At 58.2% G+C, this 15,399-nt stretch overlaps 1 protein-coding gene across 1 annotated transcript in view; it reads left to right on the forward strand.

Moving 5' to 3' along the window:
- Positions 1 to 1,727: 1,727 nt before the first annotated feature.
- The window catches only part of KCNK2 (potassium two pore domain channel subfamily K member 2), an 845,778-nt gene continuing 832,106 nt past the window's right edge, over positions 1,728 to 15,399 (forward strand). The window contains exon 1 of the mRNA XM_069608568.1: positions 1,728 to 2,195. Coding sequence (XP_069464669.1) covers position 2,195 — 1 coding nt within the window. The 5' untranslated portion in view covers positions 1,728 to 2,194. The remainder of the gene's footprint in view (positions 2,196 to 15,399) is intronic.

A 15,399-nucleotide genomic window follows, 5' to 3' on the forward strand; every position in this document is an offset into this window, starting at 1 on the left:
CAGCAAAGTTTTATGGGGGAGGGTGGCCACACTCCCTCCTATGCTTCCCACCCCTTCCCCGTCCTCACACTACCCATCAATTTATTTTAAATGCACCTTAACCTATCCACCCACTAATAATACTACGAAACGTGTGGCAAAATGGCTGTTTCACCCAATGCCATGAAAGGGCCATGATCAGATGGACAGGTGCGAATTGTGAAGCTACAGCAGCTGTGACACATTATGGATGGGCTTGGTTTCTAGGGAATGGAGAGTTGCACAGAGCAAAGCCAATGTCACTCTCACGTTCATAGTAGAAATTATCAAAAGATCCAAGCAAATGTTATGAATATGCAATAGTTTAATGGGGCCATGTGTTAGACTCTAAAATGCAGCCGACGCGTGTTTCGACCAACAGTAGTCCTCAAGGCGTTACTTGAAACGTTTGGATAATCGCGCTGCTTATGCGCTTCAAACCCTCCATTTAAAGATGGGCTACGGAATATTCTGAACCTCTTTTTCAATAGTTAATGCATTGACCTTAATTGGAATGGCTTCTATATTACTGGCCGATCTCTGGTACCTCGTTCAGTTCGCTCCATTATGGATGGGTTCTTGGAGCTCCCACCCCTGCCATTCACAGAATGTATTGCTGAGAAGTCATCAGATCTTTCTGCAACCCATTGGCAGGCTTCCAATTGTGCCTTTTACCAATTTCCACATAGGTTGTGGTTTGGGCTGGAAGTGAGGATGAACACGCCTTTGTTGTGTCATGGTTGATCCTGAGCCGAGCCTGCTGTGCCCAGAGTCCCAAGATACACCTCACTGATGACACCCAATGAGAATAAATCTGGTTTGGCTGATTGTGGTCTTGTGCAAAAGAGATGTAAACTCACTGCTCAGGCTGAACTGCCTCTTTCCGGTTAGAACCAAGCACGGCTTGCATATTTTGGTAACGGCACAGAGAGCTGAAATATAGTGGTTTGGAAGATTGCCCGGAGAAGTCCTAGTGCCTGGCAGTCTTCTAGCCATCACTCCTCTGTATTGCATAGTTCTCCTTATATACAAAGGTAGCTCAAGATGTGAGTCCCAAAATGTCTCTACCGGACAGTCGCAAGCTAGACCTCATGATGCCAAATGAAGCTGACACGTATATGGTGTTGCTTGTATTCTCGTGTAGGAGGGATTTGACCTAGCAGGTTCGTCTGGACATGGCACCAAACACCTCTGAATGGGAGGAGGCACTGTGCCCCTGTGCATAGATGAAAGCACGATCCACCTCTAATTAGGGGTGATGGTGGCCCAAAGCCCCCAAACTTGGAAGGTGCCATACAATGCCACGGATTGGGAACCCTCTTTGTCTGGGAGAGAGATGGTAGAAAGAAACCATACTTGGACGAAGGGGTTGCCTTATTGCCATCCCCGTGTCTTGGAGATGGGGTGCCACGCAGCACCTCTGATCGGAAGAAGAGGTGGCGTCCCCTGTTATTGTGAGATGAAATGGCATGAACGCACCCGTGCGGGTGTCAGGCGCGTGGCCCCTTTGTCTGGTGCAGGACGTGGCACACGTGTGTGGGAGAAGGCACAGAGTGCCTGTGTCTGGGGGATTGCAGAAAGCAGGCGAGCCTGCTCACTGTGCCCAGGACTGGAGCACATGACTGGTCCTTACCCCTCTGCCGGGGAGGAGATGTGAGGGGCTGCTGGCTCCCCGTGTCTAAGAAGGGTTGGATGGGGAATCCCTCTAACCTAAGCGTGCTGCTGACACAATGCCTGCGTGGGAGATACAGGAGACTCGTGCACCTGCCACTAAGGCTGGGTCTAGAGGCCCCAAACGACGACATGATTCCAGGCGCCTCCACTTGCCAGAAGGACGCGAGCAAACCCAGAACTCCGCCCCGGACCGTGGGAGGGGACACGCGATCCCTCGGTGCAGCGCACAGACACCCTTGCCCAGAGATCTCATCCACGTTAATAGGGGGGAAGCAACTCCGCGAGCCACGGTGCCCCTGCAGCTCCTTCCCCGCGCGTACTGGCTCCCCCTCCCACTCCCGCTCCAGCCTTCCACCCCCCCTGTCTCTAGCCAAGCGCGGCTCCCGTGAGCGCTGCTCTCCTCTGCCAGAACACACTGTACCCAGCGCCGGGAAAGACCACCCGACCTTTGAAAGATGACTGCCTGCGGAAAGAGGGGAGCCCAGTCCGCCTGGAAATAAGAAGTGAGTGCCGCGTTTTGTCGTTCATGCCCCAAGCCACTCGATGCCAGCATCCTCCCCGGGGATGAGTGTGGAGATGAATTTAAAGGCTGGTCTCTTTGTGCCTGGGGGGCATCTGCAATACGTGCAATGTGCAATCGTGTGAGTGCTTGCAATGCTTTCCGACCGGTTTAGCAATGTTAGTGCATGCTTTGCATATGTGAATCTGTTTATTGCAGCCAATGGCAGGTAGTGTGGCGTGCAGTCTAGAGCAGGCTGCTTATGAGCAGAGCCAGGGGGTCACTGCACAGTCTGCCGGGTCTACGGGAGGCACACAATGGCCTACAGGAGTCTGCCAGAGTTTACTTTGTTCAGGGCGTCGCTGAGGGGGTGATTCATTTAATACTCCTGGGAACGGCTTCAGACATCCCAGAAAGCCACCTGGGGGCTTCCTCCTTTTGGTCATTCTGTGACCTGTTGGCTACTGTCGTTGCCGGGGTTCATTTGAGCCCCACCTTTCGTTTTTAGCAGACATGCATTTCATCAGAAGATGCGCGGCCTGGAGCGCGCGCTGCCCATTGTTCGGTAGCGCAAGCACTTGGCGATGCCGCTCGTTAATTTGCGTCGCAGATGGCACCGTGGGCTGGAGGGAGGAAGGTGTGAGGGGCGGATGGAAATTCGCATTACTTCACCTGTCAATCAGATGCGAGTCGGGTCGTTGTTGGCTCAGCTGACGCCCCTTCCCTGCCGAAACAGCATCCTTGGATTACTGTATGTGTAAACCCCCGCCCCTAATACGCTGCGACTCTTTTCATTAGCATCTCTTTTTCGGGCTCTGTTTCAAGTGACAGGGCCCGGCTGCTTTGTGAATTCCAAACACCAGGCTGCACTTGCTGGTGCGTGCTCGGGGTGGCTGCAGTGCTTGTTCCTACCGTAATGCCCCGAATGCTGCTGGAATCATTTGGCCCTGCCTTGAAGTCTTCTGCAGCCGACCGTCCTCGTGCACGCATTTCCATAGATTTACAGGGTAATTCATAGAATTTCGCAGAAAAGTGTCGCAATCGGCTGGCGCAGAGTGTCCGCGTGCGATTGACTGCGCCAGGCACGTGCGATAAAACCGATTTCCGCGCACAGCGTATTCATGGATTTCATGCTCCCAAACCAGCCGTGGCGCAGAGTATCGCAGCGACCCTGCAGCAGCGCCAGTAACGCCCCCAAGAACGCCCTCGCGCAAGGAAAAGCCAGCAAAATCGCTAAATCATCGCAAAGGGCTGCGCTAACCCTGGACCAGTTTACAGGGCAGCCAAACAAGGAATGCAAAGCGGGTAACGTGCATATCAGGGGTACACGTGAAGTCATACACGCGATTAGCCAGGGTAAGTGTATTACAGGGGTACACGTGAAGTCATACACGCGATTAGCCAGGGTACGTGTATTACAGGGGTACGCGGGAAGTTTAACACGCGATTGGCCAGGGTACGTGTATTACAGGGGTACGCGGGAAGTTCAACACGCGATTGGCCAGGGTACGTGTATTACAGGGGTACGCGGGAAGTTTAACACGCGATTAGCCAGGGTAAGTGTATTACAGGGGTACACGTGAAGTCATACACGCGATTAGCCAGGGTACGTGTATTACAGGGGTACGCGGGAAGTTTAACACGCGATTGGCCAGGGTACGTGTATTACAGGGGTACGCGGGAAGTTTAACACGCGATTAGCCAGTGTAAGTGTATTACAGGGGTACACGTGAAGTCATACACGCGATTAGCCAGGGTACGTGTATTACAGGGGTACGCGGGAAGTTTAACATGCGATTGGCCAGGGTACGTGTATTACAGGGGTATGCGGGAAGTTTAACACGCGATTAGCCAGGGTAAGTGTATTACAGGGGTACGCGGGAAGTTTAACACGCGATTAGCCAGGGTACGTGTATTACAGGGGTACGCGGGAAGTTTAACACGCGATTGGCCAGGGTACGTGTATTACAGGGGTACGCGGGAAGTTTAACACGCGATTGGCCAGGGTACGTGTATTACAGGGGTACGCGTGAAATTATACACGCGATTAGCCAGGGTACGTGTATTACAGGGGTACGCGGGAAGTTTAACACGCGATTGGCCAGGGTACGTGTATTACAGGGGTACGCGGGAAGTTCAACACGCGATTGGCCAGGGTACGTGTATTACAGGGGTACGCGGGAAGTTTCACATGCGATTTGGCCAGGTACGTGTATTACAGGGGTGCGTGGGAATTATCACACGCGATTTGGCTTGGTACGTGTATTACAGGGGTGTGCGGGAATTATCACACGCAATCAGGCTGGGTGGGTCCTCACAGGTGTTCCCTGTACACCCTCCACAGCCCCTGCAGGCAGCCCACAAAACAGGGGACTACCCTGCACACCTGCTCATGTCCCCCTGCACCCCCACCCCCCAGCAGTGCAGGGGCACCCTCCACCAGGCCCCCACTCATGTCTCCCACCACCCCCACCCCCCAGCCACCAGGGTCACCCTCCACCAGGCCCCCACTCATGTCTCCCACCACCCCCACCCCCCAGCAGTGCAGGGGCACCCTCCACCAGGCCCCCACTCATGTCTCCCACCACCCCCACCCCCCAGCAGTGCAGGGGCAGCCTCCACCAGGCCCCCACTCATGTCTCCCACCACCCCCACCCCCCAGCAGTGCAGGGGCAGCCTCCACCAGGCCCCCACTCATGTCTCCCACCACCCCCACCCCCCAGCCACCAGGGTCACCCTCCACCAGGCCCCCACTCATGTCTCCCACCACCCCCACCCCCCAGCAGTGCAGGGGCAGCCTCCACCAGGCCCCCACTCATGTCTCCCACCACCCCCACCCCCCAGCAGTGCAGGGGCAGCCTCCACCAGGCCCCCACTCATGTCTCCCACCACCCCCACCCCCCAGCACTGTGGGGCACCTGCCAGCAGGCCCCCACCCATGTCCAACTCATGTCTCCCACCACCCCCACCCCCCAGCCACCAGGGTCACCCTCCACCAGGGCCCCACTCATGTCTCCCACCACCCCCACCCCCCAGCACTGTGGGGCACCTGCCAGTAGGCCCCCACCCATGTCCAACTCATGTCTCCCACCACCCCCACCCCCCAGCACTGTGGGGCACCTGCCAGCAGGCCCCCACCCATGTCCAACTCATGTCTCCCACCACCCCCACCCCCCAGCCACCAGGGTCACCCTCCACCAGGGCCCCACTCATGTCTCCCACCACCCCCACCCCCCAGCAGTGCAGGGGCACCCTCCACCAGGGCCCCACTCATGTCTCCCAACACCCCCACCCCCCAGCAGTGCAGGGGCACCCTCCACCAGGCCCCCACTCATGCACCCCCCTGCCACCATGTGCAGCCCCCACCAGGTCCTCACAATGTGCGTAATGGTCAGCCTCCACAGCCAAAAAGCCCTACCAAGTAACCCATTCACCCACATGGAAATGGAAATCACATGTTACACCCCCAATGTTCATGAAGCAAATGAACCCATGTCCGTCACACACATATTTTCCAATTGAATGGGAAAACACACAACATGACATGCATGAAACCAATGAGATGAAACCACACAGTGAACAATGTAAAAAAAAATGTATTAGAAAAAAATACGAATGCTAAAGAAAGAAAACTAACTACAATGTAAATGTGAAAAAAGAAGCAGCATGTCCGCATAAAAACACAAAACTAGAAAATCTAATCCAAAAAATTTTGTCCAAAGTGAAATGCCAAAACTCTCCGTGCAACAAAGAACTATGTACAAAAATAAAAAGGGTCCATCATCACAACAGAACTAAGGAAACCTCCTAAAAAACCTACCTAAATATCAACTATATACAAAAAGTGGAGCAGTGTCCGTCGACTCCAAATCATAAGAAAAAACAAAGGAAACCTAAAACTAAAGAACTATATACAAAGGCGGCGGGCAAGTCCAGCGGCTCACTCTGTGGTGTTCCGGGCCAGGGCATCATCGAACTCCTGTTCGATGTCCCGGAGGCGGTCCAGTTCCATGGCCCCGAGGGTCCGCAGGGACGACGCCGTGTCCTCCTCCAACCCCCTGCGGATTGCCTCGAGGCACTCGGCCCGCCTGAGGGCCCTCCGCATGGAGTTCTCCGCCCTGACCATTGTGAGCCGCGCCTCTTCCGCCCGCCGCCGCTCCGCACCTATGGCGTGGCACAACCGCTGCCACACGGAAGACACTCTCTGTCCTGGGTCCTCCTGCCCTCCGGCCGTTGCCTGCCCCTCCGATGTCGAAGGCCCCGAGCCTTCATGGCTCCCACCATCTTGCTGCTGCTGCTGCTCTGCCTCTGCCCGTGCACTGCCTCCTGCTGCCTGCACATCCTCCGCCGGCTGGGGTGCAGTTGTTGATGTGGCCACCCCTGCTGGACGTCCGACTCCCGACTGTGGCAGGGATGCCTCCTCCACCAGCCTGGCCGCACTGTCAGAGGCAGCTCCACAGGGCACCCAGGTGACTGATGGGTGGGAAGATGGCACAGAGGACGACTGGCGCGTAGGGGGTCCAGTTGAGGAGGGGGTCGGAACAAGCCCCATCAGACGGAGGAATCCGGTCTGGGTGACCTGTCCCAGCAGGCTGACGTGGTCAACGAGCCATTCGAGATGACGTGCAGTCTCTCCATGAAAAGACTGCAGGTCACCTCGCATGGCCCGTTGACACAACGCCACACCAGCCAGGACAGGCTCAACCCGGACCTGGATAGCCACGTCCGCAGGCAGAGGAAGGCCAGTTGACGTCAGCTCATCCCCTGCCTGAAAACAGGTCTGGACGTAGGCATCCCTGCTGGTGCAAGATGATGCAGGGACAGGATCGGGGACAGGATTGCACACAGGCACCTCCGCGGGCGCCTGTGCTGCCTCCTGTCCCTGGTCCTGGACTACACCACTAGCACCAGTGGGATCCCCACCTCCAGACCCCGTCTCTGGTGCTTGCGCGGCCCCCTCCTCCACCAAACCCCCCACCAACCTGGATGACTCTGTGCCATCTTCCCCTGTTGGGCCCTGTGGGGTCCCAGCTGCCCCTTCTGCTGCCGAGGAGTCCAACTGCAACCTCCGCCTCTTGGACCTCCCCCCGGCAGCTGCGGCCTGGGACGCGGCACCGGACTCCTCACTCCCCGACGAGATGACAACACGGGAGGGGAGCCGGGCCTTGCGTCTCCGGCTGGCGGTCGGATCCCCGCCGCTGTGCTCCACAGCACCTTCTCCGCCCTCTTCATCAGTTGACGCTGCAGACAGGGAGAAACAAAACACAGGCATCAGGGCACTGTACAATGGACACATACACGCATGACAGTTGCACATGAGTGGCATTGGCAAACCTCAGACATGTCATCACAATCCCCAACACACATGTCATTGCAACTGGCACACATGAGCCATACCACAGCCATATCGCAACTGCCACCACCATCCCTACACATACAACAGCATGAGCAGCCAAAGGGGAGCCATACATCACATGCAACACAGGAAGTGCAACACACATGTACACACACCACCACACTTGCATGCATGTCTACACCTCTGCCAAGTGTCGCACTGTTCAGACGGGCATCCATGTCACATCTGCCAATCAGGCTTCCACATACCGCTGTCACATGCATCCATGTAGCATCACTGTTGCACCTTTGACAAATACACACACATGCACATGTACACAGTGCTCATACATGCAGCCGAAAACAACATACATGCCTGACATCACGGACATGTCTACTTACATACACATTCATCCAAACATGTGTGCACGCACAACTGCATTTGCCATGCAAGCCCACACACACAAGCACCATCCATGTCTCACACATTACAGCCCTCGCATGTGTCAGCCCCACGGCCCTGTACACCCCCACCCATACTCCACCCCATACAAACAGATGTGCAACCGGCACAATGGGGAATGATCACCACACGCCCTGCTCACAACCAGGATGCATGTACACTCACCGCTCGACTCCAGACGGCTCTGCTTCTCTAGGACCTGGACGTGGAGCGCTGGGGATAGACCTGGACGTGGAGCGCTGGGGATATGCGTTCCAGGACCCCCATCTGTTCTTCCGACAAGTGGCCCCGGCGCCCCTTGGCATCCGCTGCCTTCAAGAGGCGCCGGGCCTTGTTCAGGGTCCTGGACCTGAAGTCCTCCCAGCGCTTCCTGACATGTTGTAAGTCCCGGACTGCCACCCCCTCCGCGTTGATGGCAGTCACGATGTCTGTCCAGATCCGAGTCCGTCCTTCCTTGTCGGCGCGGGAACTTCCAAAGAGGGCATCATACTGCCCCAGGACTTGCTCCACCAGGACACCAACTTCGGTGGCACTGAAGCTGGTGCCCCTCTGCCTCTCTGGCCGGGGGTTGTCAGTGGTCACAGATGGTGTTAGCCCCGACATGACAACCCCAGAGGCAGGAGTGGGTGGGCAACTGGGTCCTGGGGCTGGGCTGTGGAGCGATGGGATTCCAGTCGGGAGTCTTCTGTTCCAGCAGGGGTGGTCACAGCAACAGCACCCCTGGCTGATGTGCAGGCAGCAAATGGCAGTGCACGTGGGCAGCAGGCAGTCAGGCAGCAGCAGATAGCAGGTGGGAGCGTGCTCGGGGCTCTGGGGGGCAGTAATTCGGCCTTTTGGGCAGGAGCGTGGTCTCCCGTGTGCTCACGCGTGGCCAGCTTGGTACGGAGTGAATTGGCACGTGAAAATCCTGCACGTCAGCGTGAAAACCGAGGAAAGGCCCTAAGCGCGTAAGCGCGTCAGCACGCATACGCGATTCCATTGGACCAAAGGCCCTCAGCGCGTAAGCGCGTCTGTGACGTGACCCGCACGGGTGTTTCCCACACTGCACGTGATGACAGAGCACACGTGGAAAGACTGCACGTCAGAGTCTCATCGCGTGTGATTGGTGGAAATGGCCGTACACCGGGATACAGGTGCGCTGACGTGCTTGCGTGTGTAAGTGTCCGCGCACACCTCATATACACGTACATAGGCCAATCGCGTGTACACGCACTTTTGTCCAATTACACGCGATGAGACTCTGACGTGCAGTCTTTCCACGTGTGCTCTGTCATCACGTGCAGTGTGGGAAACACCCGTGCGGGTCACGTCACAGACGCGCTTACGCGCTGAGGGCCTTTGGTCCAATGGAATCGCGTATGCGTGCTGACGCGCTTACGCGCTTAGGGCCTTTCCTCGGTTTTCACGCTGACGTGCAGGATTTTCACGTGCCAATTCACTCCGTACCAAGCTGGCCACGCGTGAGCACACGGGAGACCACGCTCCTGCCCAGAAGGCCGAATTACTGCCCCCCAGAGCCCCGAGCACGCTCCCACCTGCTATCTGCTGCTGCCTGACTGCCTGCTGCCCACGTGCACTGCCATTTGCTGCCTGCACATCAGCCAGGGGTGCTGTTGCTGTGACCACCCCTGCTGGAACAGAAGACTCCCGACTGGAATCCCATCGCTCCACAGCCCAGCCCCAGGACCCAGTTGCCCACCCACTCCTGCCTCTGGGGTTGTCATGTCGGGGCTAACACCATCTGTGACCACTGACAACCCCCGGCCAGAGAGCCAGAGGGGCACCAGCTTCAGTGCCACCGAAGTTGGTGTCCTGGTGGAGCAAGTCCTGGGGCAGTATGATGCCCTCTTTGGAAGTTCCCGCGCCGACAAGGAAGGACGGACTCGGATCTGGACAGACATCGTGACTGCCATCAACGCGGAGGGGGTGGCAGTCCGGGACTTACAACATGTCAGGAAGCGCTGGGAGGACTTCAGGTCCAGGACCCTGAACAAGGCCCGGCGCCTCTTGAAGGCAGCGGATGCCAAGGGGCGCCGGGGCCACTTGTCGGAAGAACAGATGGGGGTCCTGGAACGCATATCCCCAGCGCTCCACGTCCAGGTCCTAGAGAAGCAGAGCCGTCTGGAGTCGAGCGGTGAGTGTACATGCATCCTGGTTGTGAGCAGGGCGTGTGGTGATCATTCCCCATTGTGCCGGTTGCACATCTGTTTGTATGGGGTGGAGTATGGGTGGGGGTGTACAGGGCCGTGGGGCTGACACATGCGAGGGCTGTAATGTGTGAGACATGGATGGTGCTTGTGTGTGTGGGCTTGCATGGCAAATGCAGTTGTGCGTGCACACATGTTTGGATGAATGTGTATGTAAGTAGACATGTCCGTGATGTCAGGCATGTATGTTGTTTTCGGCTGCATGTATGAGCACTGTGTACATGTGCATGTGTGTGTATTTGTCAAAGGTGCAACAGTGATGCTACATGGATGCATGTGACAGCGGTATGTGGAAGCCTGATTGGCAGATGTGACATGGATGCCCGTCTGAACAGTGCGACACTTGGCAGAGGTGTAGACATGCATGCAAGTGTGGTGGTGTGTGTACATGTGTGTTGCACTTCCTGTGTTGCATGTGATGTATGGCTCCCCTTTGGCTGCTCATGCTGTTGTATGTGTAGGGATGGTGGTGGCAGTTGCGATATGGCTGTGGTATGGCTCATGTGTGCCAGTTGCAATGACATGTGTGTTGGGGATTGTGATGACATGTCTGAGGTTTGCCAATGCCACTCATGTGCAACTGTCATGCGTGTATGTGTCCATTGTACAGTGCCCTGATGCCTGTGTTTTGTTTCTCCCTGTCTGCAGCGTCAACTGATGAAGAGGGCGGAGAAGGTGCTGTGGAGCACAGCGGCGGGGATCCGACCGCCAGCCGGAGACGCAAGGCCCGGCTCCCCTCCCGTGTTGTCATCTCGTCGGGGAGTGAGGAGTCCGGTGCCGCGTCCCAGGCCGCAGCTGCCGGGGGGAGGTCCAAGAGGCGGAGGTTGCAGTTGGACTCCTCGGCAGCAGAAGGGGCAGCTGGGACCCCACAGGGCCCAACAGGGGAAGATGGCACAGAGTCATCCAGGTTGGTGGGGGGTTTGGTGGAGGAGGGGGCCGCGCAAGCACCAGAGACGGGGTCTGGAGGTGGGGATCCCACTGGTGCTAGTGGTGCAGTCCAGGGCCAGGGACAGGAGGCAGCACAGGCGGCCGCGGAGGTGCCTGTGTGCAATCCTGTCCCCGATCCTGTCCCTGCATCATCTTGCACCAGCAGGGATGCCTACGTCCAGACCCGTTTTCAGGCAGGGGATGAGCTGACGTCAACTGGCCTTCCTCTGCCTGCGGACGTGGCCATCCGGGACCGGGTTGAGCCTGTCCTGGCTGGTGTGGCGTTGCGTCAACGGGCCATGCGAGGTGACCTGCAGTCTTTTCATGGAGAGACTGCACGTCATCTCGAATGGCTCGTTGACCACGTCAGCCTGCTGGGACAGGTCACCCAGACCGGATTCCGCTGTCTGATGGGGCTTGCTCCGACCCCCTCCTCAACTGGACCCCCTACGCGCCAGTCGTCCTCTGTGCCATCTTCCCACCCATCAGTCACCTGGGTGCCCTGTGGAGCTGCCTCTGACAGTGCGGCCAGGCTGGTGGAGGAGGCATCCCTGCCACAGTCGGGAGTCGGACGTCCAGCAGGGGTGGCCACATCAACAGGTGCACCCCAGCCGGCGGAGGATGTGCAGGCAGCAGGAGGCAGTGCACGGGCAGAGGCAGAGCAGCAGCAGCAGCAAGATGGTGGGAGCCATGAAGGCTCGGGGCCTTCGACATCGGAGGGGCAGGCATCGGCCGGAGGGCAGGAGGACCCAGGACAGAGAGTGTCTTCCGTGTGGCAGCGGTTGTGCCACGCCATAGGTGCGGAGCGGCGGCGGGCGGAAGAGGCGCGGCTCACAATGGTCAGGGCGGAGAACTCCATGCGGAGGGCCCTGAGGCGGGCCGAGTGCCTCGAGGCAATCCGCAGGGGGTTGGAGGTGGACACGGCGTCGTCCCTGCGGACCCTCGGGGCCATGGAACTGGACCGCCTCCGGGACATCGAACAGGAGTTCGATGATGCCCTGGCCCGGAACACCACAGAGTGAGCCGCTGGACTTGCCCGCCGCCTTTGTATATAGTTCTTTAGTTTTAGGTTTCCTTTCGTTCTTATTATTATTTGGAGTCGACGGACACTGCTCCACTTTTTGTATATAGTTGATATTTAGGTAGGTTTTTTAGGAGGTTTCCTTAGTTCAGTTGTGATGATGGACCCTTGTTATTTTTGTACATAGTTCTTTGTTGCATGGAGACTTTTTACATTTCACTTTGGACATTTTTTTTGATTTGATTTTCTAGTTTTGTGTTTTTATGCGGACATGCAGCTTATTTTTTCACATTTAAATTGTAGTTAGTTTTCTTTCTTTGGCATTTGTATTTTTTTCTATACATTTTTTTTTCCATTGTTCACTGTGTGGTTTCATCTCCTTGGTTTCATGCATGTCATGTTGTGTGTTTTCCCATTCAATTTGAAAATATGTGTGTGACGGACATGGGTTCATTTGCTTCATGTACATTGGGGGTGTAACATGTGATTTCCATTTCCATGTGGGTGAATGGGTTACTTGGTAGGTCTTTTTGGCTGTGGAGGCTGACCATTACGCACATGATTGGGGATTGTGAGGACCTGGTGGGGGCTGCACATGGTGGCAGGGGGGTGGGGGTGCAGAGGGACATGAGTGGGGGCCTGGTGGAGGTTGAGCCTGCACTGCTGGGGGGTGGGGGTGGTGGGAGACATGAGTGGGGGCCTGGTGGAGGGTGACCCTGCACTGCTGGGGTGTGGGGGTGATGGGAGACATGAGTGGGGGCCTGGTGGAGGGTGACCCTGGTGGCTGGGGGGTGGGGGTGATAGGGGACATGAGTGGGGGCCTGGTGGAGGGTGACCCTGGTGGCTGGGGGGTGGGGGTGGTGGTAGACATGAGTGGGGGCCTGGTGGAGGGTGACCCTGCACTGCTGGGGGGTGGGGGTGGTGGGAGACATGAGTGGGGCCCTGGTGGAGGGTGACCCTGGTGGCTGGGGGGTGGGGGTGGTGGGGGACATGAGTTGGACATGGGTGGGGGCCTGCTGGCAGGTGCCCCACAGTGCTGGGGAGTGGGGGTGGTGGGAGACATGAGTGGGGCCCTGGTGGAGGGTGACCCTGCACTGCTGGGGGGTGGGGGTGGTGGGAGACATGAGTGGGGCCCTGGTGGAGGGTGACCCTGGTGGCTGGGGGGTGGGGGTGGTGGGAGACATGAGTTGGACATGGGTGGGGGCCTGCTGGCAGGTGCCCCACAGTGCTGGGGTGTGGGGGTGGTGGGAGACATGAGTTGAACATGGGTGGGGGCCTGCTGGCAGGTGCCCCACAGTGCTGGGGTGTGGGGGTGGTGGGAGACATGAGTTGGACATGGGTGGGGGCCTGCTGGCAGGTGCCCCACAGTGCTGGGGGGTGGGGGTGGTGGGAGACATGAGTGGGGCCCTGGTGGAGGGTGACCCTGGTGGCTGGGGGGTGGGGGTGGTGGGAGACATGAGTTGGACATGGGTGGGGGCCTGCTGGCAGGTGCCCCACAGTGCTGGGGTGTGGGGGTGGTGGGAGACATGAGTTGAACATGGGTGGGGGCCTGCTGGCAGGTGCCCCACAGTGCTGGGGTGTGGGGGTGGTGGGAGACATGAGTTGGACATGGGTGGGGGCCTACTGGCAGGTGCCCCACAGTGCTGGGGGGTGGGGTGGTGGGGGACATGAGTTGGACATGGGTGGGGGCCTGCTGGCAGGTGCCCCACAGTGCTGGGGGGTGGGGGTGGTGGGAGACATGAGTGGGGCCCTGGTGGAGGGTGACCCTGCACTGCTGGGGGGTGGGGGTGGTGGGAGACATGAGTGGGGCCCTGGTGGAGGGTGACCCTGGTGGCTGGGGGTGGTGGGAGACATGAGTTGGACATGGGTGGGGGCCTGCTGGCAGGTGCCCCACAGTGCTGGGGGGTGGGGGTGGTGGGAGACATGAGTTGAACATGGGTGGGGGCCTGCTGGCAGGTGCCCCACAGTGCTGGGGTGTGGGGGTGGTGGGAGACATGAGTTGGACATGGGTGGGGGCCTGCTGGCAGGTGCCCCACAGTGCTGGGGGGTGGGGGTGGTGGGAGACATGAGTGGGGCCCTGGTGGAGGGTGACCCTGGTGGCTGGGGGGTGGGGGTGGTGGGAGACATGAGTTGGACATGGGTGGGGGACTGCTGGCATGTGCCCCACAGTGCTGGGGGGTGGGGGTGCAAGGGGACATGTGTTGGTGTTCATTAGTTCAAGGAGACATGTGCCTTTGCTGGGGGGCATGCCCATGTTGGGTGGGCTGCCTGCGGGACATGACCAGGGATGCAGGGTAGTCCCCTGTGGTGTGGGCTGCCTGCAGGGGCCGTGGAGGGTGTACAGGGTACACCTGGGAGGACCCACACTGTCAAATCACATGTGGGACTCCCCGGCACCCCTGAAATACACGTACCGTGCAGAAATCGCGTGTTTAACTTCCCGCGCACCCCTGAAATACACGCGCCCAGGCTATTCGCGTGTAAAACTTCCTGCGCACCCCTGAAATACACGCGCCCAGGCTATTCGCGTGTAAAACTTCCCGCGCACCCCTGAAATACACGCGCCCAGGCTATTCGCGTGTGGAACTTCCCGCGCACCCCTGAAATACCCGGGCCCAGGCTATTCGCGTGTGGAACTCCCCGCGCACCCCTGAAATACACGGGCCCAGGCTATTCGCGTGTGGAACTTCCCGCGCACCCCTCAAATTCACGCGCCCAGGCTATTCGCGTGTGGAACTTCCCGCGAACCCCTGAAATACACGCGCCCAGGCTATTCGCGTGTGGAACTTCCCGCGCACCCCTGAAATACACGCGCCCAGCCTATTCGCGTGTGGAACTTCCCGCGCACCCCTGAAATACACGCGCCCAGGCTATTCGCGTGTGGAACTTCCCGCGAACCCCTGAAATACACGCGCCCAGGCTATTCGCGTGTGGAACTTCCCGCGAACCCCTGTAATACACGTAGCCCGCTCCCCCAGGCCCGATCGCGTGAGGAACTTCCCGCGCACCCCTCAAATTCACGCGCCCAGGCTATTCGCGTGTGAAACTTCACGCGAACCCCTGAAATACACGTAGCACGCTCCCCCAGGCCCGATCGCGTGAGGAACTTCACGCGAACCCCTGTAATACACGTAGCCCGCTCCCCCAGGCCCGATCGCGTGTGGAACTTCACGCGAACCCCTCAAATTCACGCGCCCAGGCTATTCGCGTGTGAAACTTCACGCGAACCCCTGAAATACACGTAGCACGCTCCCCC

This window comes from Ambystoma mexicanum, chromosome 4q, assembly GCF_040938575.1.
Source record: "Ambystoma mexicanum isolate Mex_15411 chromosome 4q, UKY_AmexF1_1, whole genome shotgun sequence".
Lineage (NCBI taxonomy): Eukaryota > Metazoa > Chordata > Amphibia > Caudata > Ambystomatidae > Ambystoma > Ambystoma mexicanum.